The sequence below is a fragment of the Sarcophilus harrisii genome, chromosome 3, assembly GCF_902635505.1.
Source record: "Sarcophilus harrisii chromosome 3, mSarHar1.11, whole genome shotgun sequence".
Classification (NCBI taxonomy): domain Eukaryota; kingdom Metazoa; phylum Chordata; class Mammalia; order Dasyuromorphia; family Dasyuridae; genus Sarcophilus; species Sarcophilus harrisii.
In genome coordinates this window covers 236,487,517-236,502,828 of record NC_045428.1, presented here as the reverse complement: position 1 = coordinate 236,502,828, position 15,312 = coordinate 236,487,517, and the positions used below count along the sequence as shown (strand labels likewise).

The 15,312-nt window shown below is 33.7% G+C and overlaps 1 protein-coding gene across 1 annotated transcript in view; it reads right to left on the bottom strand.

Annotated features, from left to right (window-relative positions):
- The window catches only part of JAM2 (junctional adhesion molecule 2), a 90,951-nt gene that overhangs the window by 65,353 nt on the left and 10,286 nt on the right, over window positions 1-15,312 (bottom strand). Inside the window, exon 2 of the mRNA XM_012544365.3 lies at window positions 7,567-7,632. Within this exon, the coding sequence (XP_012399819.1) occupies window positions 7,567-7,632 (66 nt within the window). The remainder of the gene's footprint in view (window positions 1-7,566; window positions 7,633-15,312) is intronic.

Below are 15,312 nucleotides of genomic sequence, written 5' to 3'. Positions count from 1 at the left end.
CTAATATGTGATGAAATTTTGTAAATAGAAGATACCACTACCCAGATATGGGTATTTCTTTTATATATTGTCAAATATTTCACAAAAATCTACTTTTACATGATAATTTTTTTTTAAATTGGCCTAGAAAACAGATTGAGAAAAAAAGATTTTAAAAATTTTTAAAAAAGAAAGAAAACAGATTGAGGAGAAAAAATTTCATAAGCCAGAATCATTTGAATGCCATGAATAAAATAAAAACTTATACTTTGTGTTTCAATAATTCTCAAAAAAGAAGTTCAAAAGGGCCTAACTATGTGTCCCTGGGCAAGTCATTTAACCCCAATTGCCTCAGCCAAAACCAACACAAAACCAAAAAAAACAACAACAACAAAAAAAAACCCAACAAAACTTCAAAGATTTCTTAGAAGTGGAGTACAAAGCAGAAATAGAAAGAATTCATCTCCTAAAAGAGAAACCCTTAAACCAAAAAATTCCAGGAAAATCATAACCCAAATCCAAAACTTCCAGGTAGGAGTGGGGAAGGGGGGAGGGAAGGGGAAAATACTGCAGGCATCCAGAAAGAAAGAATTGAAATACAAAGATGTCATTGTTAGGATGACACACAATTTATCAACCACAACTGTAAAAGAGCACAGAACTTGGAATATGATTTAAGGAAAGACTATTTTTAAAATCTCTTTAAAAAACTCACTTCATTTTTTCCATAAATTCTATTTGAATTCATGCCTGTGAAGAAAATGTTTATTATTCATATTGTTAAGCCTAGCTTTATGTGACTAGAAAACTCAAAAAACTTATTGCAAAGATCAGGCTGACCTTAGGGGATGCTCTAGAAAAGTGAGATGGTAGTAAGGAATCCTTAGATCTCACTCAATGCTTGTTTTGGGTCCACCCAAAACTCTTTCACCCCAAATTTCCATTTTGAGTTCCCCAAATTAGATAGATTTATATACTGATATATATATCTCAAATTGCTATTCTCTTGAAGACTACCTACAGATTACATGAGGTTAATCATACAAATGTCTTTATTCCTTTGTCTGAACTCTATATGATGTATCCTCACAAAGACTTGTGAAGGGATCCCCACCTTCTTTCTGGTTCTCTCCTCCTAATAATCTTCTCTCTAAAAGTTCAGATTTTGGGGATTGTTCTCAAGACTAACATACCTAAGTTTTGTTTTTCTGAGACTTTGCTTTATAGATATTTTGGAGTCATTATCTTCTTCTAGATTGGTGTTTTGAATTTTCCTACTACCACATTGCTATTTTTGGTGGGATTCCTTCTTTCTTGATACTCATTTTTTTCTTTTTACTTGCTTCAAACTTGATATTACTTGTTCTGGGTCCCACTCTGCACACTCTCAGAGGGAAGGTTTGGACTTGTCCTGATGTTGGTGCATTGAGTACTGTATCATTCCAGAATCTCAAGAAAAATTCAGAGTAGGGATCTATAAGCTTTTACTACTACTAAAGCAGATTGATACAAGATAACTCTGTTTGCTGGCCTTACTTATCTTGGCTCTACAATTCCTGAATTGGATTTGGGAGTATACAACAGATAGTTGGCTTGCCTCCTATGGAGTTTGAGTAGATTATTGCTGGACTTAGCCCTTAAGAGCCAGCTGGAACGTTTTGCTAATTCAGAATAACAGAACTGTATGTTTCCCTAGTATTCTTACCCTGATTATTTTTCTGTACACTTTTTGCATTCACAAGGGAGCAAGGACCCTGGCCACAATACCAAAGCAGAAAATAGCACTAGCATGTACCTGCAAGGTACTAGGGACTCTTCTTTGGTAAGAACCAGAGCACAGATGGGGAGAACACAGACTACACCTTTTCTAGGATCATAATACCTTGGAAGCATCAAAAACTTGCAGACCCCAGAATTAGCTCTGAAAACAACATAAAAGATTTTGAAGACTGGACAGGACCACTTCACCCCAAGGTGAACAGAGTCCAACTTTGATATAAGTTCAAAGGCAAGAAATAGGCTATGAAAATGAGTTAGCAACAACAGCAACAAAAAAGAATTTGACCAAAAAACTACTAATGAGGCTGGGAAGACCAAGACATAAACTTAGAAGAAGGCAATAATGTGAAAACAGCTGCAATCAAAACTTCAAAAAAAAAAAAAAAAGTTAATAGAGCTCAAATTCAACAAGAATTCCTGGAAGAGTTAAAGAAAAAAATGTATGGTAGAAAAAATTGGGGAAAAGAAATGAGTATGATTCAAGAAAAATTATGAAAAAAGAATTGAGCTTGATAAAAGATGCACAAAAAATATTGAAAAGAAAAACTCCTTAAAAAAGGGAATTGGTCTGATTCATTCAAATTCATTGAAGAAAAGAACTCCTTAAAAAGCAAAATTGGCTAAATAGGAAAAGAGGGACAAAAGTTTACATAAGAAAATAAAATTTTTAATAATTAGAATTGGACAAGTAGAAGCTAATGATTTCATGAGATATCATAAATCAATGAAACAAAGTCAAAAGAATGAAAAAAAAATACAAGAAAATGTGAAATGTGTCACAGGAAAAAACTAGTCTAGAAAATAGATTAAGGAAAGAGAATTTAAGAATTATTTGACTACCTGATTTCTTTAATTAATTTGATTAAAGAAAGAACATAATCATACCTTTTAAAAAATTAATTAATTAATTAATTTTAAAATGATAGCTTTTTATTGACAAAACATGGGTACGGGTAATTTTTCAACATTGACTCTTGCAAAAACTTCTGTTCCAACTTTTCCCCTCCTTTCCTCCACTCCTTTCCCTAGATGGCAGGTAGTCCCATACATGTTAAATATGTTAAAGTATAACATCATACTTTTAAAATTAAAAAGGGAAAGCTGCCCCAATATCTTAGATCCAGTGGGTAAACAGTAATTAAGAGAATCACCTATCACTACCACAAGGAGATTCCAGATTGAAAACTCCCAGGAATGTCACAGTCAAATTCCAGAACTCCCAGCTCAAAGAGAACATACTTTAAGCAGTCAGAAAGAAACAATTCAAATATCATGGAATCACAGTCAGAATCACACAAGATTTAGGAGCTTACATGTTAAAGAAGAAGAGGGTTTAGTATATTATACTCTGGAAGGCAAAGGAGCTACAACTGTAACCTAGAATGACCTGTTCAATAAAAAATGAGTATAATCCCTTGGGGTGGGGGATGGAATAGATATTTCATAAAATATCTCAAGAATTCTTAATGAAAAGACTAGAGCAGAATAGAAAATTTAACTTTCAAGCAGAAGACTCGAGAGAAATATAAAAAGGTAAACATGAAAGAGTAATGAGGGACCTATTGGAATTAAACTGTTTACATTCCTATGTGAAAAAATGATACATGTAGCTACTAAGAACTTTTTTTTTTATTATTAAAGCAGCAAAAAGGAGCTTTCACAGGGGACATGAGTTGACTATGCTGAAAAGATCTCCAAAAAATATGAAGGGGAAGAGAGATGCAATGGGAGAAGGGGGAAAGGAGAGTTAGAATGAGGAAACTTTTCTCATAAAAAGGAGGCATGCAAGAAAGAACTTTTTGAAGAAGGGGGGGAAATAGGAGGTAATGGTGGCAGGCAGTGTTGAACTTCACTCTCATTGGAATTGGTTCAAAAATGGAAAACACACACACATACACTTAGTTACATATAGAAACATGAATTATGGAGGGCTAGAGTGACAAAGAGAAAGGAAGATCTAGGGAGGGCGATTAGAACAAAATAGATTCCTGAGTACAGACTACATAAAAAGAGAAAGAGAGAAATAGAAGATAGTGGAATGGAGGGAAATAGAGTTAGTAATCATAACAATGAATGTGAATGGGATGAGCTCACCCACAAAATGGAAGAAGACAGCAGAATGAATTAGAAACCAGAATCCAACAATGTGGTGTTTACAAGAGACACACCTGAAACAAAAAGACACACACAGAATTAAAATAAAGGACTGGAGCAGAATCTTATATGCTTCAGTTGAAGTAAAAAGGGCAAAGGAAGAAAATTATGATTTCTGGCAAAGCAAAAGCAAAGATGCTGTTTGGTCATTTTTTGGTTATATCTGACTCTTTGTGATTCCTTTCAGGCTTTTCTTTGCAAAAATACTGGAGTGCTTTTCATTTCCTTCTCCAGCTCATTTTACAGATGAGGAACTTAAGTACAAAGTGTTAAGGTATTTGCTGGGTGTTACATAGCTGGTAAGTGTCTTAAACCAGATTCAAATACACAAGGCTGAGTTTTCTTGATGCCACACCCAGAATTCTATCCATTATACCACCTACCTGCTCCTAAAAGCAAAAATAGACCTAAATTAAAGAGATCATCTGAGAAGCTGCATTTTCCTAAAAGATACCATAGAAAATGAAGTAATTTCAAAAATTTTTTAAAAATTTCTCTGAGAAAGACCTCATTTCTCAAGTACCTATTGAATATAGAACTGAGTTAAATTAACAGAAATAAGTCATTTTCTAATAGTCAAAAGATATATCAGTGGCAGTTTTCAGATGAAATCAAAGCTATTTATAGTTATATGAAAAATTACTCTGAATCATTACTGATTAGATAAATGCAAATTAAGACATCTCTGAGGTATCATTTCATACTTATCAGAAATAACAAATGCTGGAGGTATTGGGAAAAGAATTGGTATATTAATGAACTACTAGTAAAGTTGTGAACTGGTCCAACTATGGAGAACAATTTGGAAATATTTCCAAAGGACTATAAAATTGTGCATATCACTTTGATCCAGCAATATCACTAGTAGGATGGTACTCCAAAAAGATCAAAGAAAAAGGAAAAGAAAGGGCAGTTAAAAAGTGCAATGGATAGAGCATCAGCTCTAGAATCCGGAGGACCTGAGTTCAAATTTGGTCTTAGACACTTATTAATTGTGTGACCCTCAGCAATTCACTTAACCCTAAGTGCCTCCCACTACACACTCCTCCCCCACAAAAAAATGAACAGCACTAATACACACAAAAATATTTATAGCAGGTCTTTTTGCAGTGGCAAAGAATTGGAAACTGCAGGGATGTCCGTTAATTGGATAAGTGCTGAAACAAATTGTGGTAGATGAATATGATGGAATATTGTGCTATGTGAAATCACAAAGAGGGGTGGTTTCAAAAAAAAAAGACCTAGAAAAATGCATATAAGCTGGTTCAGGGTGTAGAAGTAGGAGAGCATTGTACATAGTAACAGCAATGCTATAATGATGCTCAATTATGAAAGATCTGGCTACTCTGATCAATACAATAATCCAAGACAATTCCAAAGGACTCATGGAATAATGCTATCTATCTTCAAAGAAAGAATTGATGAATCTTGAATGCAAATTGAAGTTTAATTTTCTCACTTTAAAAAATTATTTTTTTGTTTTCCTCCCCAGATATAGCTAAAACGGAAACATTTTGAGTAATCTATGTATTATTGATATCATATTGATTGCCTTCTCAATGAATTGGGGATAGGATGGGAAGGAAGGAGAGAATTCGAGACTCAAAATTTTAAAGAAAAGGGATTGTTAAGTTATATAATTTTAAAAAATGAAACAAAAATTGAACAGTATAATCTCTCTCTCTCTCTCTCTCTCTCTCTCTCTCTCTCTCTCTCTCTCTCTCTCTTTCTCTTTCTCTTTCTCTTTTCCTGAGGCATTTGGGGTTAAGTGATTTGCCCAGGCTTGCACAGCTAGGAAGTGTTAAGTGTCTGAGGGCAAATTTGAACTCGGGTCCCTCCAGGACTGGTGTTCTATCCACTGTGCCACCTAGCTGCCTGAATAGTATAAGATCATTCAATATCCAATTATATGAAAATATTATAAATAGCCATTCTTTTGGGGTTTTCTGTTGCTATCTAACCTTTTATTTTTATATTGCCAATAAATTGAAATTTTTTACATGTTTATATGATATAAAAATAAGTTGCAGAAAAATTAATATGTTCAAAGTAATAAATTCAGAAGACTTATTAGAACTAAAGCATATGGTCTCAGTTAATAAAATGAATTCTATTGAATTGAATGATATGTTTAAATATATTCAGAAGCTAAACATTTTTGATAATTGCCCTTTCTAATAAGGTTTTAAAGACTTGATGCACTTATCAATTGTTTGAATTGCATTCTGTTACTAATACTGGTAAAGAAAGAGACATGAAAATAGAACACTAAACAAAAACCCACAATTGACCAATATTTGAACTCTGTGAGATAAAAGATAAATAAATGGCAAGAAGGAGCAACAAAGAATATGGCCAAAGGAAAAAGAGCTAGAGATTAAGAAAATATTATACAAGTTTGCTAAGTATCTTGATTATTTACATTAAAAATAATTTGTAATGTAAAGTGGCTATAAAAGCAAAAAATAAATAAACTAATATAATTGAAGTCAGAAGCTCTTGTTATCTTTTACTTATAGAATACAACATTTGTTTAATCTTTTATACATAGATAGAAGTACAATAATTTGTTAAAAGATGATAAGGTGAAAAAAATCCTTTATATTGAAAATTCAATTCTTGGATCCAAAAATATAACAAGAGTACATGGAAGGAAAATCAACCATAATAAATGGTCTAAAACAGATCAGCAACCTATAACAATGGATACTCACACCATAAAATGTTTGCATCAAACCCCTCAGCAAAATTACAAAACAGGCATAGTCTTTCTTTTGGGTTCTCTTTCCCACTATTAATCATCATTTTTGAGATTTTCAGTGTTTTCATAATGGTCTCTGTATTGTCTTCCATCTTTGGCAACACATCTAGACTTGTCCTTCTTTTGAATTCCCCAAGCCTTACAAATTTATCCCTCAGCAATCAAAATCCATATTCATGATGATATAATTGAACTCAACTAAAGTTAGCTTATCTAGGTCTCGGTTTCGTCATCTTTAAAAAGGAGTTCAACTAAATGATCCCTAAGATATTTCCCAGATGCAAGATTTTATGACTTGAAGTGTCTCATGTCTACTGAAATCACTTAACCTCAAAATAGTTTAATTAGATTATTCTTATTATCACCAAACCCCCATGACATTTTTCTCTCTTGTGACTTTTAATATTTATATGAAAGTTTGTTGAATTCACAGAATATACAGTGTTATCAGACAGAAGGCATGGATAGATCAAAGGTTTCCCTCAGCACTGTATGGTTACCCTTTTCATCAAGTCTTTTGAATGGTTTAAGCAAGATATCTATTGCTAAAAATGTTAATTGTACCAAATTAGTTTATAATTTTTAGAAAGGTGGAATTTCATAGCAAAGAAAACACTATCGTATCAATAAACTAGAGCTCACTAACAGTAGTTATCAGTTATACACAAAATCAGGATTTTTAGGTCCTCTAACTTGGGTTACAACTGAATCAAAGGAAAAAACTTCATATGCTTCCTTGAAGTCACTAACCATTCAATTTTGCATAGGCAGTAAAGATTTAAAAACCACCAAACTAGTTTAATTTAGGAAAGAAAGAATGCCATATTAATATTATCCTCATTTGATAATAAAAGTTAACAATCTTTGTTGATATTAATCAAAATATACTTTACCTTGAAACTCTATTGCTGTAACAACTTGATGGTTTCTTGGGGTAGAGAATCCATAAGCATTGTGATCTGAAAGGACAAACCAAATATGATTCATTCAAAGTATATAACAATTTCATTTCTTTTCCTGGAACTAGGCTTCTTAGCCTAAATGATACCTTTCTATAACTAGCCTTGAAGACCAAATTCTTTTACTTTGGCCAATTTTCAACTTATTATTTATTGGTGATGTTGCACCCTCCCACAAGACTTCTGGCAGAGATTAGGTCCTGGCTGAGCTTGAAATTCCCACCCAAGGACTGTACTGTTTTTATTAGCAAGAGTTAATAAATTTAATCAGATCCAGATCTTTGAGGGTTTTTTTTGCATTTTAATTAAACTGTATTAATATTGTTTTAATATAAGCTACATTTTTTGATGCATTCCTTCCCTCTAAAAGTTATCCCTTATAATGGAGAAAAAAAAGATGCAAAAACCCTCCACAAGAGTCCAGCAAAAGCAACATATTGATAGGTCTACTGTATTCCATGTCAACAATCTCTCCTCCTTTTACAAAGAACTGGGGTTAGGTGTCTCCTCAGATCTCTTCTTAGGGGCTAAACTTGGTCACTTAATTTGTATAGCATTTAGTTTTGTTTTGTCATTATTATTTTGTTAATTTTCACTGTTGCAGGCAATATGTACACTTCTCTCTCCCTCCCCCCCCCCCCCACCCTCCCACTTCTTTCATTTATCATTTTCAAGATTTCATTACATTCATTTTTCACAACTTGTTTAGCCATTCCCTGACTGATGTGTTTCTTCTTTATTTCTGATTCTTTGGTAACACAAAAATAAATATTTTATGTATGTGGGGCTTTTCTTTTATCACTGATCTTTCTGGGGATATATGCCTAGCAGATAAGTAGAGGAAAAGTATATGCATTTTCTATTACTATTTTACATAGTTTTAGAAATGCTGGCAATATAATAATAAGAAAAAAATCCCTCAAGATGTAAGCAAAGATTAGACAAAACTTCTATTTGCTGGTCCAAGTGGAAAAGTTGACATACTTCTTGCTTCCCACTGGAACTCTCTTACTCTCATCATTAAATAATCTTTTCTTCTCGAGGTATCTAGTGAATAGATTACTGGTCCTAGAATCAATACAAGCAGAGTTCAACTCCAGACTCAGAAATAATTAGCTGAGGACAATGCGCAAGTCATTCACCTATATATACTTCAGTTTCTGTAGAATTGAGATAATAGAACAAATTTCACAATTGTTTTGAGGATGAAATGAGGTAATTGTAAATACTTAGCACAGAATACAGTAGGTGCTAAATAAATACTTTCCCTTTCCACCTTCCTTTGGTCTTTATTAATTATTTAAATCTATATTTATTTCTAAATTAAAATTCTGATCACTATTATTTACCAACTTCAAGAACACTTTTCTTTTTTCAATAAATTTAGTGCTTAGCTCATAGTCTTTCCCTTCTTGCTTTCCTCCTGTTCTCACACTAGGAGACTGCAGTGTAACTAATACTTCCTCCAACATCCTATACTCACAGATACTTAATTTATTCATTTCTCATCATCTACTCCTCTACCCCATCTCAGCTATACATGGACATATTCATATTCTTGATCTTGCCATCACTAACAAGTGTCCTACAAGTTCATGGACTGTAAAATTCCCTTCTCTGGTAAAACAAAAACAAAAACAAAATTGTTATTATTCCACCTCTGATTCTGCCTAGATTTCATTCTCGTGATTCGCAATCACTTCATGAAGTTCTTTCCCAATTAACTATCCCACAGGGATCTCTTCTTTCCACCCCCCCCCCCCTTTATCCTATAGCAAGAAGCCTCTTTATCCTATAGCTGATCTTGCCTTGCAAAGCATCAGGTTTGGACTATTCCCTCCATCTACCTTCGATCTCCCTTTACTTCTCTTTATATGCTAAATTACTTGGAGATCTCATCAGTTCCCGTGGACTCAATGATTATCTCTATGCTCCATTTTAGATTACTTTTGCTTTTGCTCTTGGTCATTTACTGCTAAATAAAGATGGAGAAAAAGCACAAAAGCATGCTGAATGGGTCCTCTAAAAATTGATGTTACACAATTTTGAATAAGCTCTCACTGAAGCAATCTCCTGTGCCTTGCCCTTCCCCATCCTCTCAGATGAGAAATTTGCCTCATATTTTAATAAAAAAATTGAGAGCTCTTTTTTTCTCCTCTTATCCTCATATCACACTGAGCCTCCTGCCACTAGATCCTCCTTTTCTCCTATTTCTCATGAAGAGGTGTTCCTTGTTTTTGCCACAGCTAACCCCACTACATGTACAGGTGATCCCATTCCATCCTGTCTTTTCCAACAGACTATGTTCCTTTATCATCTTTACTCTCTTGTCTTTTATCTTTCCTTGTCTACTGGCTGTCTTTTATCTTTCCTTGTCTACTGGCTGTTTCCCTACTGCCTGCAAACACATCCATGTCTCTCTCATCCTTAAAAACTTTTTACTTGATATATCCATTCTCCTTAGTTTAATCCCATAACTATTCTCCCTTTTGCAACTAAATTTGAGGAGACCATTTACAATAAGTGCTTTCACTTCCTTTCCTCTCACTCTATTCTGAAATTTCTAGTCTTACTGCCAACTTCATCTTTCAACTAAAACTATACCCTTTGAAGCTGCATGAACAGACCGTTGAGTTTGCCCATTAATATATATTTCTAAATCCACTATTGTCTACATAGGGGAGAGTGGCCTGGATTACTTTTGGGAAATTGGGCGATATTATTAACAAATCCTAATTTCTCTCTGAAAACAAACTTATCTCTTTAGTACCAATATTCTTCTGGTGATACTGTCAATAAATTTCAATCTCTAAATAATCAAAATTAAGAGATTCCCAAAGGGCAAGGGAGAGATTCATAGTGGGTATAGATAGGTCATGATCTATTACCAATTAAGAAATATTCCTAATAAACTGTGTAAAAGATGCTATCAAAGAGACATATAATTGGAAGAGGAGATATGAGTGACATGAAGTGAGAGCAAGGAAGAGCACAATGATAGGGTGCTTGTTATGGGCCAGAATTTGAAACAAGGTTCTAAGTAGAATTGAGGAGAACAATGGTTATCTAGTTTAGCATGGTTCAGTATGATTGATTTAATCTTACAACAAATAATGGTTTTCTAGTGATATAATGATTGGTTTATACTCAGTGTGGAGCATATGAGCATGGGCTGAGAGCCACAGAGAAGAAGCTTTCAGAGGGCAGAGAAAACAGGCAGGAGCTCAAGCTCTCAGAACCAAAGACAGACATTTATTCGATCTTCAGTAAGGCCACTGGTGGCAGGCTCTCCTCTTGCATTTCTCCACTGAGACCAAGGCCAGTCTGAAAGGCTCTCCAGAAAGCTGCCAAGCCCCAGGAAGGAGATAATAAAGGAAACTTTAACATCTGGCTGTACTTGTGATGATTACTGAACCGAAACTAAAGCTGCCTCTCAGAGACCCCCAGGAAAATTGAACCAAGAGAACATTACAGGTGCTCATATGTTACACTGGTTAATGAAATATCCCTACAAGGGATTCCCCTTATTCTCTGTGAGTGGAGCCTGTCTTGAGGATTTATGGGAAGATATGCACAATAATCACATAGGATAAAAAGTTGAATAGGCTGTGATCTCTATTGCTGAACAGAATATTCATTTTGAAAAGACCACAGGGTCATTGAACATATAGTTACATATACAGTTAAGCTTTATGATTTTTACCACTGAGAGATCTTTAATCATGCAGAAAAGGAAAAAATGAAATATTAATAATTAAAATAATCTATTCTATATTCAGGCTTCATATGCAAATAATGATCTCAACATACACAAACAAAATGGGAACAACTCCCTTGTGAGTGTGGAATAATGCATTAAACAAGTGTTGATTCTGTAGTAAGATTTTACTTCTGATGCTTACTACCCACTTGACTTTGAGTAAATCACTGAACCCCCAGTTTTTGAATTAGTAAAAAAAGGAAGGGTTATTTTCAGGTGACCCTTCAAGTTCTAAAGCGGTTGACCTATGTACTCCAAATATAAACTCTCTTCTTCTTATTATGTCACCTAGTTCATCTGGATTAGTGGTTCTCAATCTATTTGCAAATAATTTCTTTAAATGACTTTTTCTAACAAATGTTGGTACCAAAAATAAGTTGGGTTTTTAAAAATCCATTTTAAGTTTAATTATTAATTCTGTAAATATTTTTATTTATTATCAATAAATGACAAATCTTGAAAAATCAATAACAACAAGGTTAGCTTATCTCATAAATTATTTCACAAGAATTCTTAACTTTTCTTCCCCCACCCCTTTTTTTTAATCATGCTGATAGCCATTAATTTGATTTTATTCAACAAGAGTTAATAGGAATTTGAATCTTATCCCATGTTGACCTGATGATCTCTTCCTGGACAGAAGTCCAGTCTCAATAGTTTTGCAGCATCTGTTACTTCTCTGTCTTACTAGAAATACTGACTCTTTAAGCCTAGGAAATAGTGTAAATTTACTCAGAATCATTTGTTGAACCACAATCTCGCAAGAAACCCTACCTCCTTCCTGAATCTGCTATATTTTACTAAGTCCCACACAACATCTTAGAATAATGTATTTCTCTAAAGGAATAGAGAAATTGTAAATAAGGGCAGAGAGTGAATTTGAGAGGGTATTTTCAGGTAAGATATCAGTCACTAATGACCGAGAAAGAAGACAAAAATACTAGCAGTGGTGACACTCTGCTCAGGGATATAGTGACAGCTATGATAACAAAAATAGAGAAGTCTGCTGTCTTCCTAAAACATTACAGAAGACCTCTCAAGATTTGCTAAAAGGACAATTTATTGTTATTACTTATTAATGGGGATTCATATAGGCACAAATGATATTGCCTCTATTAATCCTTTATGTTTCATTTGTACATAGTTGTTTGTATGCTGCCTCCTCCGTTAGATCATGAGCTCCTTTAAAGCAAGTATTACTTTTGCCTTTCCTTGTATCTTCAAAATTTAGTGTGGTGTCTGTTTAGTAAGTACTCAATAAATGGTAACTTCCTGAATGTAGAAGGATCACATAAAATATTGCCAAAGATTATAAAATCTTGGTAAGAAATTAAAAAATTCAAGGACACAGGTATTATTTTCATAATGACCGTCCAATTTTAAGGTAAAATCTTTAGAAGAAAAACAGTTGTACATGTGCTTAAGGAGCTGGTGCCTAGAAATGAGATTTGGGTTTCTCAGCTATGTTTTAAAGTTTAAAAATGATACATTTTATGAATGTGAACCACATCATAGAATTCCCAATCCCTCTACATTTTTGCATTTTTGACTTCCTTCACAGGTTAATTGTGCACTATTTCAAAGTCCAATTCTTTTAGTACAGCAAAATAACTGTATGGACATGTATATATATATATATATATATATATATATTGTACTTAATTTATATTTTAACATATTTAACAGGCATTGGTCAACCTGCCATCTGGGGGAGAAGGAGGAGGGAAAGAGGGGAAAAATTGGAACAAAAGGTTTTGCAATTGTCAATGCTGAAAAATTACTCATGCATATATCTTGTAAATAAGAAGCTATAAAAAAAAGAATGATGACATTTTGAACAAAAATGGAGTACACATAAAAAGGGCTGATGGAAATAAATTTGCATGAAATCTTACAATATTGTTAAGAAGATTTAAATTAGAAAAGAGGAGAAAGAAAATTGCCTATATATGAGCAAAGCTGGGTACCAGAAAATATTTAGATGGTAGGAAGAAAAATGACAGTTACACATTAAATAATTTAAAGAAGATAAAATTTGAGAAAGAATCCAGACTTATTATCCAGTATTTCATAGTCTGTAAAAGAATGAGCAAAATATGCGTAGTGTGTTACTCAATAAACACTTAATATGTGCCTTCTATGCACCAAACACTGTACTAATCACTAAGAGTTCAAAGCAAAGTAAAAGGTAGTACTTGAGCTCATATTTTAATGTGGAAAGATAAACTAGAGATCCTAATATAACATAAAAAAAAATTGACCTTTAAATTATCACTGAGACTTGATGGAATGAGATTCAGAACCTGAATATAGCTTTGTAGGACATAACAAGGACAGCAAAGGACACATCTTATTCATAATAAATATGAGGTGTGGCATAGTAGCATTGCAAATTGAATAACGTCTACAATGCTGGATTTCATTTCAGAAAAATCTGAATTGGAATCTTGCTTTCAGCCTGGCTATATGACCTAAACAAGTTAGCTTCTCTCAATCTTAGTTTCTTGATCTATAAAATAGGGATAATAATAGTACCTTACAGGATTGTTGAGATAATATGTGTAAAGTGCCTTGCAGAACACTAAAGCAGCATACTTAACTGATGCACTGTGTGTGTAGGCTTGCCCAGGATCTTGCAGATAGTGAGTTTCTGAGACAAAATCTGAACTCAATTCTTCTAAGTTCAAGTAAAACACTACATATTTCATCACCTAATTGCCTAACTTCCCTTAGTGATGATTTCATCCTTCAAAAATGGCAGAAACATTATAAGATGCAGTCTGATGGAAGAAGTTCCCAGAGCTTGGAAAATTTTGAAGTAACCAGGGAAACGAGAGCAGAGATTCAGTCACAGAAGTAGAGGAGCCAGAGCAGTAAATAGAAGATGCTAAATCTGGGAACTGATCATAAGCTTGAACAACTTTTCTATTAGCCTTTCCTTATTTGATGATCTGCTTTTGGAAGAATCTACTTGGTAAAAACCTTGAGAGATTGTATTTATCCCCAAGAAACTTCAGGGACATGGTGAATTTTTTCATTCTTATTTTCTCTCTATTTTATCACTGCCTGGCAAATCAAATCAAAACAAAACAAAACAAAACAACAACAACAACAACAACAAAAACCCCACCAACCCCCCCCCCCCCCCATTATTAACTCATAAGCATTTTCCTGTTCTTCTAATTTTACTAGCCAGAATTTTGGTTTGAGTGTCTTGTCTATTAAGGCAATGAAGACTGAGGGACAGAAAGAGAAGTCTTTGGAAGTGTAAATAAATACACATAGAAATTTTGCAACTCTTCTTTATTCTTGGCAAAAGTTGTTAGGGAATTTCCTCTCTAACTGGGAGATAGCTATTCTAGTTTTTTGGGTTTTGTTTTTGTTTTTGTTTTATGAGCCAATTGGGGTTAAGTGATTTGCCCAGGGTCATATAGTCAGGAAGTATTAAATGTCTAAGGTCACATTTGAACTTGGGTCCTCCTAACTTCAGGGCTGGTGCTTATCCACTACACCAATTAGCTGTTCCAGCTATTCTAATTTTTAAAATATCCAGTATTAATAAAATGTCTTTTTTTGTTAGCCAAACTTTTCTCTCTTCAGTATTATCTACTGGTTAAAATGGGAATTTCATCCTGGGACCACCTTCTCCTCTACCCAACCCCTTTTCCTTGGGAATTTTAAATACCTACTGTTTCTAATATTTATTCTTGCCTTGTTTGACAAAAATCATTCTCTGTATGCTTGTAATTTTAATTTTTTCTGAATTTTTCTCCTTTATGTTAACTTTTTCTTTGATGTTTGAGTTTAAAATTGGATTTAGACCAGCATCGTGAAGATTGTTGGATGTATTTTTACTGTTCATTTTGCATATTACATGAATTAGCACTTTTTAAAGTAGTAGGTACACAAAAATAAGATAA